Source organism: Osmerus mordax, chromosome 3, assembly GCF_038355195.1.
Source record: "Osmerus mordax isolate fOsmMor3 chromosome 3, fOsmMor3.pri, whole genome shotgun sequence".
Classification (NCBI taxonomy): domain Eukaryota; kingdom Metazoa; phylum Chordata; class Actinopteri; order Osmeriformes; family Osmeridae; genus Osmerus; species Osmerus mordax.
This window is the reverse complement of record NC_090052.1, coordinates 4,854,984-4,865,346: the sequence shown is the minus strand read 5'-3', so window position 1 is coordinate 4,865,346 and position 10,363 is coordinate 4,854,984. Positions and strand designations below refer to the sequence as shown.

The 10,363-nt window shown below is 42.9% G+C and overlaps 1 protein-coding gene across 2 annotated transcripts; it reads left to right on the top strand.

The window, feature by feature from the left end:
• The first annotated feature begins 1,293 nt into the window (after window positions 1-1,293).
• On the top strand, window positions 1,294-7,975 carry hmox2b (heme oxygenase 2b). 2 transcript variants are annotated; one of them, XM_067233094.1, is made up of 7 exons: window positions 1,294-1,416; window positions 2,192-2,330; window positions 2,706-2,825; window positions 3,111-3,228; window positions 3,611-4,102; window positions 4,895-5,018; window positions 5,231-7,975. In XM_067233094.1, exons 3-7 carry the CDS (start codon window positions 2,749-2,751, stop codon window positions 5,356-5,358), a joined length of 939 nt encoding a protein of 312 aa, XP_067089195.1. In that variant the 5' UTR covers window positions 1,294-1,416; window positions 2,192-2,330; window positions 2,706-2,748; the 3' UTR covers window positions 5,359-7,975. The 2 variants fall into 2 exon arrangements, with proteins under 2 accessions (XP_067089195.1, XP_067089196.1); XM_067233095.1 differs by having other exon boundaries at window positions 1,387-1,444.
• The last annotated feature ends 2,388 nt before the right edge of the window (window positions 7,976-10,363 follow it).

Sequence of the window (10,363 nt, the reverse complement as noted above, 5' to 3'; positions counted from 1 at the left end):
AGGCTATTAATCAGACGGTTGTTGGTTCGATTCCCGGCTGTGCAAAAATGATGTTGTGTCCTTGGGCAATGCACTTCACCCTACTTTCCTCGGGGAGAATGTCCCTGTACTTACTGTAAGTCGCTCTGGATAAGAGCGTCTGCTAAATGACTAAATGTAATGTAATGTACAATACCTGTTTGTTTTTCAGAGTAGGGCTAGCCATGATTTAGTAACTTAAAGGCTCGTAGTTGATTGAAGATAATAATGGGGATATGTTTAAGATTGAGATTGGACTCAAATGTGGGTAATTGGATATGCAGGCATTCATGTTATTTTTGCTTAGGGTTCACTTCAAACATTAAAAGAAAGGGTGAGGTAGCAGACTTCTTCAAAAAGCTGAGCAAACAGGATCAGGTGGAAATAGACCCCAGTCCTTGCACCACCCCAAGACCTCAGAGCAGCTCCCTACCGGAGGCTACAGGCACCAGGTCAGAGCATACTAGGCAGTCAGTCACATGCCAAGTTTAGCTTGTGTTTGTAGGCCACACATGTAAGCCTACACAACAGGTTTTTTCCGATTAAGCCTCACTTTAAAATGTTGGTTGTTGATTCATGAGTGTTCTTGTTTTGATGGCTGTGGCATTTATTGTGTGAGTATACACTAATAGTTTTGTTTTAATGTACAAGATTCATCAAAGGATCTAACCTCTAACCTGGTTAGACCCAGATTATATATTCATGTAAACAGAGTGACCAATGTCTCTCCAGTTTGTGAGTACAGTATAGTGTGTGTAAGAAATAAATTAGTTGCAATTCAGATGTAGAGAAACAGTCTATTCATAGTAAATGTAGAATTTGATTAAAGTAACCCTAGTGGACCATACTAGGCCACACTGAAGAACTCCGGCTTAAGTACATTCTAATTTCTATTTCTCATCAGCAATCATATGAATACTTTACACTGCTTAGATGCCAGGCTAAGGTTACACACACATTTTCAGTATTGGTCTGTGGACCCCCTGAAGTGGCCCTGGCCACCCCTTGGCCACCCCAGATATAAAAGTCTGGTTACGCCACTGCTAATGATTCGAAATGATTCAAAATGAACGAATCGTTCACGAACCACACATCAGTAGTAGGTGTAAGTGAACTGTTTCCTCTAAAGTTCTGTAGTCAATGGGACTGTAAGCTAACAGGAAAGCTGTATTCGTGCTTGTTGGCTGTACACTCTAAATTTTGAAACTGAACTGCAGAAAAAATTATCCAGGGAGGATTGTGCTTGCCTGATATTATTTGAACCTTTAACGGTAGGCTACACGTTGCTTTGCTTCAACCAGAAACATGCTGTACTTTGTGACGGACACGTGATTGTAACTTGGCCACTCAGCACTTCCTGTTTTGACAGTGAACAACAGTGGACAGATTCGTGGAGAGGTACGCTAGGCTTTGTTAGTCTTGGACTGTAAGTTTTCAAGTTCAGTGATGTCCAGTTAGTTTTCTAGGCACTAAAGGACTACCATTCTTAAAACTAATTGCAATCAGTCTGCCACATCCGCATGTTGACTAAGATAGCAGCATTTAAAGCTAGTAGTGGTGCTAGCACTATCAAGCTAACGCATCATGTTAGCGAAGCTACTGATTGTAGCTTGCAAACTGCTGCTGATGGTGATGCATCGGTCATTGTTTGGGAGATGATTTAATGGCTCGTTTTGTCGTTTGCCTGCAGCTATCTTCTTTAGTTTACGTTTATATGAATACAAGTTAACGTAGAAATATATAGTAAATGTACTTTACTGATAAGTTATTTACGACAATACTTGTGGGGAATGTGTACAGTGTTACAAGTCATTACTATCTGGTTGATACTGTAAAGTACCGTCAGAGCTAAAACGGGAAAAGTGTCATGAATGACATCTGGCTCAAACATTCATTGTCATGTTGGATGATTTCTGTTAGACAGGTGCTTAGCTAACTTCAGTAACGACCAGAAAAACTGTTATCCTCTGTGTGGTCGTGTACTACATAGTGTGTGTGTGTGTGTGTAAGCTCCTTTTGTGAATCCATGTTCCTAGTTCCAGGCCATTGTTGATCTCTCTTTCATTATTGGAGGCCTTGCTAGTCTGTGCCAGCTGTCCAGTTTTTCACCAGAGGTCTGTTGAGGTTAGTTTATCAATGGCTGAAAGTCATACATGCACCTCCTTCTCTCTAGCAGGCTGAAGGTCACAGATGAACTAACTGGCAGGGGACACTACCACTGACCACCCAACCGCTGAACAAGGTCAATACGGCAACAAGAGGAAGTGTGGTATCTCGGTCTGTCACGTTTTGATACAGGGTTGAGGATTCAGGTAGGCAGCATTGCTACTCTCATACATGTTGATGTTAAAGTGACGTTTGTATTTTAATGTAGTATTAAGTTGGTTGTCAAATTAAAAGCAATGTAACTATGTTAATCACTGACTGATCAGGTCTTCACACAAAAGACAGAGAGATGCAGTTAAAGGGGATTGGCCAGGCCTAGTACATTTCAATTGGTCTTTTGTTGGGGGGGATAATTAGTTTTTCTTAGTTATTCTGTACATTATTACTGACATTCTTTCCTTATTGTTTAGTATAATATAAGTCCACCACATAATCAAAAGACATGCACAATAATATATAATAGCCTTGCATGGCAGTCGTCCACGATGTCCAATGCTACCATACCAAAATACTTTGGGCAGATTGAGGCGCAGGGTGACAGACGAACGAGTAACGTCATCGGTGATGATGGAGAAGACAGTGACTGTGTCCAATGGAGCAGGGATGGTGTATGCTGAGAAGGAACCAGACAACACTCTCAGGTAATCAGCCCAGGACATCCCTGTAAGATCCCTCCATCCCTGTATCCACCAGAAGCCTTGTTTCTGAAAACTGCGGGAGCTCTGTGGAAATGAGTCGTACTCTCAAGGTCTGACTATGTTTGAAAATGTGTGTGTGACAACGATGGGTTGTTGTATCTTCCAATTCTATTACCAGAACTGTATTTCTGTATAGAAGGTGGTGACATGACAGGGTACATACAGTAAACCCCTGGTTATCTGTGTGGTATCAGTGTGTGCGTTTCTTCTCTGCCCTCGCCCTCACAGCCCTGAGGACCTGTCGGAGCTGCTGGCAGCGGGGACCAAGGAGGTGCATGAGAAGGCTGAGAGCACCCAGTTTGTCAAAGACTTTCTCAGGGGACGGATCCGCAAAGAGCTCTTCAAGGTCAGCCCGGAGAAAGAGAGGAACAAAGCCTCCATTTAGAGAATCAGTACCTCTTGTCTCAGTTCCTGCCTGACAAAACACGGAACAACACAGAATGTATATTTACAATCACATTGATGTAGTGTAGTAATGTATGTATTCATTTAGCGGACGCTTTTGTATCTAAAATGACATACAGAAGGGGGATTGAAACTTTTGACCTCTTGATCTGCAGTCAGATGCTTTAACCACTATACCTAGCCCTGTAACTTTGTCAATTATGTCATTGTCATTGATTGTTTATTTATGCTGTCATGACTGCAGATGTGTATTATAACGAGATTTCTTTTTTTGAAAACAGAATCTGAACCATTGCATACTGTGCTACCTCTTGTTCCCCCAGCTGGGTGCCGTGGCTCTCTACTTCACCTACTCTGCCATGGAGGATGAGATTGAGAGGAACAAGGACCACCCCCACTTTGCCCCACTCTACTTTCCCAACGAGCTGCACCGCCGTGAGGCCCTGGCGAGGGACCTGGAGTACTTCTACGGAGCCGACTGGCAGGACCAGGTCAGCTGCTCCTCGGCCACCCAGCACTACGTGGACCGCATCCACCAGGTGGGACGCGAGGACCCTGTCCTGCTGGTGGCCCACGCCTACACCCGCTACATGGGGGACCTGTCCGGGGGGCAGGTGCTGAAGAAGGTGGCCCAGCGGGCCATGAAGCTGCCGCCCACAGGGGAGGGCCTTGACTTCTACACGTTCGACGCCATCCACAGCGCCAAAGCGTTCAAGCAGCTGTACCGCAGCCGGATGAACGAGCTGGAGCTGGACAGGGATACCAAGGATAGGCTGGTGGTCGAGGCCAACCTGGCCTTCCAGTTCAACATGGAGGTGAGGAAGTAGTTCTTTTCAGTTCACAATATATCTCAATGTGTTTGATATTGGATGTATTGCAATACATCACAAAATGAATGCAATTGCGATGATAATTTCACATTGTGACCCGAGTTTGTTTATACATATCTGTGGCATCAGGTCCATGCTAACACCCAGGCCTTCTAAACATGTGGGGGGAAGTTCATTTCTACATGGTGATCGCAAGTGCACCTGTGGGATTTCTGTTAATTTTCTATGGCTTTGTGGTTAAGAGCATTAGCCCTTTCACATCGGTTTCACAAAGGAAGATGTGCAGCTCTCTAAACCCTCTCATTTAATTTATCTCCTCAGCTAAATAGCTAGCCTCTATCTCCGTCCCCTAGAATAAAGCTTGGAACCCGGTGAGATTTTAGAACTACAGATGGCTGGACAAAGCTCATCACCGTAACCCTCGGGAACAGATACAGACGAGGATAGAAAGATATAACTGAAGGGTTGTCGTAGAATTTTCAATTATAACACGATGAAGTCTAATTCATCGTGTTCATCAGGTCAGGCCACATTCTAAATGTCTCTTTTATTACACTCTACCAACCCACAGTGTGTTTTTATCAAATTAACATATTATGATTAAACGGGTCATGAGTTTTACTCATATTGCCTACTCAGTAGCAGTGTAATTGCCTCTGCTTTTTATCTGTTTTCCAAACTGGTAGAGAGCTGAGATTGCTGCAGCAGGGGTTCTGTGAGATGTGTTTGGATGAGTGGTGAAGTGCATGTTTTGGTCTTGTGTGTGTGTGTGTTCAGGTGTTTAACGAGCTGGAGGAGATCGGGAAGACCATCCAGGAGGAGGTGCTGGATGCAGGCATGCCTGTCCACGGAGCCACGGATGGAGACATCAACAAGTGCCCATATTATGCAGCCAAGACGGGTAGGTTCTCCTTTCTAATGAGCTCCAGGGAAAACGGCTTCTCAGCCAGTGTAAAGAAGGATTTAGTCATTTAATGGTACCACCTGTGCCACAGTACATTAGACCTGTGTATGAAGTCGGTAGAGATGTAAATGTCCATTATATTTGTCCCTCCACAAGTAGAAGGAATCCATGCACATACAATACTAGTTGTCTTTCTCTCCCTATCTCAGCGGCCAGCGGTGGGTCAGCCTATGCCTGTCAGCTGGCCATGGCCGTGCTCCGACACCCTACCGGTCAAGTCCTGTTCGCTGCCTGGGTCGCCGCCCTGGCCGGATTGGCTGCATGGTACCTCATGTGATCTATCCATCGTCCAATCACTGTCCGGCAGGGAAACGGGAAGGAGAAGGAGAGAGAAAAGTAGCCGTAAGAGGCAATGAAAAATGGGCAGTTCCGTAATTGCTTGGATGAGAAGTCCGTCCATTCCCAGTGCTTGTAACTTTTCCTCCTCTCACTCTCTTGCTCTACCTCCCTCTTACCCTTCCGTGCCTGTTGTGGCTGGGCATATCTCAAGTCCTTTTGTAGATCACTTTCATAGCTTTATACCTACACCATTATGAAAGCTCTAAGAAGAACGGGTGAGTTGGTCCTTTTGAGAGAAACGTAGGTGTGCATTTAAAAAAAAATATATATATATCGTTTTGGTTATGAGGACGTTGGTTATGAAGTGGGACGTATTTCTATTTCATGAAATAGTGTCTGGCTTTGATATTAGTCAATTTTGTGCAGTTGAGTATAAAATGAAGCATAAACTTATTTGGAATATTTCAGAGCAACAATGTGCTTTGGCAACACAGAACAAGCTATGCATATATATTGCATGAGTAGGCTAGTTGAGTTAAAACTGCAGGGCAGAAAACCCTGTTAAAAGTTGAACATTAATATAACCTGGTTTTATATTGACTAATTTGTGTTGAATGGTTGCTGAGCACAAGATGTGATGTCTGGCGGACTTGAGAATGGTTCCTAACGGTTGTTAATGGATGTCCAAGGGGTACATGTGCAGACTTGAAAATCCTGAGCCATACACTTTCCCAAAGGACAATACTGTAGTGGGTTAACCTTTTATCACCTGCTCCTTCCTTCCTTCTGTACCCCTAATGCTCTATGATGATACCATAATAGCTTGAACTACCTGTACACATGTATGAGGTGCCTGGCAGGATGGGCTGACATCCAGATCAGAAAGCTGTCATCTGTCATTCTAGATATTTAGTTGGGTTAGAAACGGTAGTGTACTGTATATGTGTTGCTAATATGTAGTTTGAGTGGAAATGTAGTAGAAAAATAACCACCTCCTTAATGTAAGTGAGAAATACTTCAAGCCTCATGATGAATAGCTGGAAGTTACTGCAATTTTCATTTCTGAAGTGTATAATAGTTCTTGAATTGTTTCTTGGAATGTTTATTTTCAGCTGTTACAGTCACATATACCCTAAATTAAATTTTTTGTAGACTGAATTAAACTTTTGGGGGGTAAAGGAGAGCTGATGGTAGGGAAACTGAAACATCCGTCCGCGGAAGGCCCAAAAAAGTGTGTCCCCAGCACGGAGGCATTTGTTTTAGTGACTTTTCTACCGGCGGCGGCAGACCAGTGGAAGAGCGAGCCCTGAGCCACTGTAGGGTTTCAGACCCGGGCTCCAGAGCAGGTCGGTTCAGGTCACGCCACACAGGTGATACAAGACACCTCACCTTATGTTTCTCAGTTTATGCAGTATCTATCCATGGTACGTATAGCATATGCACTGCCTTTGACATTGCTATGATGGATGGCCAAACACATGTGTGAGTGGTATGAAGTGATGGGAACCATGGTTTTTATATTCCGTTTTTAGAAGTAGCATGAGGGTACACTAACTGGCAGGAGCGAACGGTTGTTGATTGTCATCATAAATAAAATGCACGTTCCCCAAATTGTTTCTACATTACAGGTTTGTCTTACCCAACCTATTTTTTCTGCTGAAAGGCCTCAATATGCAGTAAATACCAAAGGACACACTTGCAGGCATTTATCTCAGTCTCAGTTTTGAAGTGGTGAGTGTGGGTCTTCAGCTTTACAGTCCTTCAGAGATCTCATTCACAGACTAATTGAAGGCTGTGTCAACTTCCTTGATACCCTCTCATCTATGAAGGTGAAATAGTGCTCATTCATGTATCAAAGATGAAGTGTTTTTGGACCAATGCCACCGTAGTGTTAATCTGGAACGACAGTCTTCGGTTTAGGATAAGAAAGGGGAGTGTGAGACTAATGCAAGGCTTGTCATATTCTAATAACTCAAAGTGATGTCAGGAATACACCAAAAGGCAGTAGGCCACAACTGATGTGACAGCTCCTTGAAAAGCCTTTTTCCTTGCGCGCACACACTTTTGCTGGTGGCACACTGTATCTTTAAGTGGTAGGAAATAATAACCCTACTTGATTTATTAGAATTATTGTCTTGCTTAATTCCCTGCCTTTCAAATGCTCTCCGCAAAACACCGGACAGCACTGTCTACGGCTGGTGGGTATTGGTCAAGAATGGTGTTTGGTTGTCCCCCCATTTTCTTTTCTTAATGCCAGCACAACATGATGCATTTTTGTAACCATCGGGACATAACTGAATCGAATGCAGTATTGTGGCTATTTTGAGACTAAAACCTCAGGAGAGTGGGTGAGTGTTTGAGAATTCGACTTAATGGATCCCCTTTGACCTCAGTAAGCAGAGTGTCTCACTGGGTCACATTGGGGACAAACACAGGTCCTGTATGGCATTTTACTGCGAGCGGTCATTAACCAATTTTCATAAATGTAACTTGTTAGCTTTATTGTTGACTGACATGACAAGTGTAAAATGGTTTGTGAGTAGAGCAGCAGGTCGCAGTATTAGGCTACATTGTATTGACTGTAATTAAATAAAATACAGATTTTCTGGAATCAATACTTTTGGTGTGTGATTTTATATTTGAGAAGCCATGGGAAACTCATGAAAGCCCATGGAATGAGTCATAAATGGAACATTGAAAACCATGGAACTATGTAATGTAACTAATATTGGGAATAAAGTGCATTAGATAGACAGTTTCCTTTATTAATCCCCAGAGGGAAATTACATCTAATCATAGAAGCCAAATACATAAAATTAAAGAAGATAACGAGCAAGTGATTTTGAATAGTAAATAAATAGAAAGATGAGTCCCAGTTTAAAATCAGGCCAGAGGCCTGGTGGGTGATCCATCAACGTAGATTAAGGAAAAGCCAGGTTTATTTCAACAAGTCTCGCTTACTTTAGCGAGAGTTCTGTTCCAATAAGGTGGCTTATTATTGTTCTAGCTAAGTAGCCAAGGTAACTTATACTTCTGAACTAGCCTGCTCCATGTCAGGCTAAAAGTTTAGCTAAATTAAGATGTGTTGCAAACAATTTCAAACAGGCGTTAACAGAATGTCAAAAAACATTTCAGTCGAGTGAATTCCAGCAAATCATTTTTGTTCCGTCCGTGTTCGGAAACATAAGTGCAGACTTTTTTTCTCACAATATGACCCAGCATTAATTACTTTACGTGTTTACTTCATCTCCAAAGAATGTATTAATTTAAATGAACAAGTTAACAAATAATGTCACTTTCACTGTTTTCAAAACTAAACAAGCAGTGCGTCTTGACAAGTTTTGTCAACTATGACGTATCCTCTCTTCAAACCTGTGGATGAAGGTGCTCAGATTATACAAAGAGTGTTTATCCCACCAGCCCTAAGGGTCTTCACCAGTATCTGTGGAAGAGGTATAGGTTCAGCAGGCCCAGCATAGTTTATCTAGATAGATTTTATTGTCATTCTTTTAAAAAATTATAAAGAAAAATACTTTAGAAACTCTTAAGGATGACAATGAACACATGAGAGCAGCCTACCGTCCTTAGTAGAAAAGAGAGTAGTACACTATAATAGTAGAAAGGAGGATAGTAGACTGCAGTCTATGTAGGTAGGCCTAGACCAGTGGTTCCCAACCTTTTTTCAGTCATGGCACCCTTAGAAAATAATCTAAAGTTTGTGGCACCCTGAGCTGAGCGTGCCCACTAAGTCAGTCGACTCATCCAGCTGCAAGGAAAATTCGTTGAAGGACTTTTACACGGCACCCCTACTCTCGTCAGACGGCACCCCGGTTGAGAAACACTGGCCTAGACTATGTAGTATGCTGGAATCACACATAAGAAAGCAAACTCACTGTAGCCAAGCTTTGACCACTGTTCAGTCTGTCTGCATCTCTGTGTGTCTTTGCATGTGGGACATTCTTGAACAGGGTTGGTGACTTAGAAAGGTTTAGCAAAGGCAACTATGCCAGGAAATAAGAAGGGTATACCTTGCTCCAAAGAGGTACCTGAATATGTTAATCAGTTTTCCAGGTCGTCTTGAAACAAAGAATCAATGAGACTTTTTATTAAATTGCAGAAAGTATTTTCATTGTTTTAAGTAGCCTATACGTTGACAAGCCTCTGTATTACTTCATCCTGTCCTTCTGGCTTCCCCGATGTTATAGGTGCAATATACTGTCCCCATGGGTGTATCCAGGCCCACTGGAAGACTCTGGGGGTGACTGCCTGGTGCCCCCAGGGTTGAAAAAGCGTTTCTAAAATGCCCTCTAGAGTGGCAAAAATGAGACAACGTGCCCTACTGCCTGCCATTCACATTGGGAGATATGCTTGAGGGCCCAGGATGCCCCTTAACACAATAAATGATAGTCTTAATGAGTGCCTTTACAGCAGAGAAAACGTGATGCAGTACCCTATAAGGTGCCCTTACAACTGTCTAAATTTGACAGTTCCCATGCTGTTATGAAGTTTATGCTGCTATATGACAGTGTCCCAAATGGTGCCCTTTCCAAAGGAGAACATGAGATGCTGTGCCCAACAGTCTCCCCTACAATGTGCCCACTATGACATGCTTTCCCAAGGTGAGGCCGTGACGACACTTGGAGTGTCGTCCCATTCCCATTGTTACACTGGTGAGGCACCATGTCGTGCAGTAGCAGCCCTTAAAACATTTCCGCCCCTGCCCTTCAAACAGCCAGTCTGCTACTGTCCAAGCCCCATCTGGACCTGTGGAGGCAGACTGTGTTGTCAATTTTAATTGGAAATCTTTCCATATTGTATTGAATTTATACATAACCTACATCCAAATACAATTTTCAATTGTTGCCACGTTCTTTTTTGGCTATTCTCAACCTCCTGTTGAGAATATCGGTCAGTGATTCCTGTCAGGACGGTTTCAGACAGCTCATCAAATACTGCAAATTATCAGTAGGCCTAAATGCATTAGTTATATTATGTAAATTTGG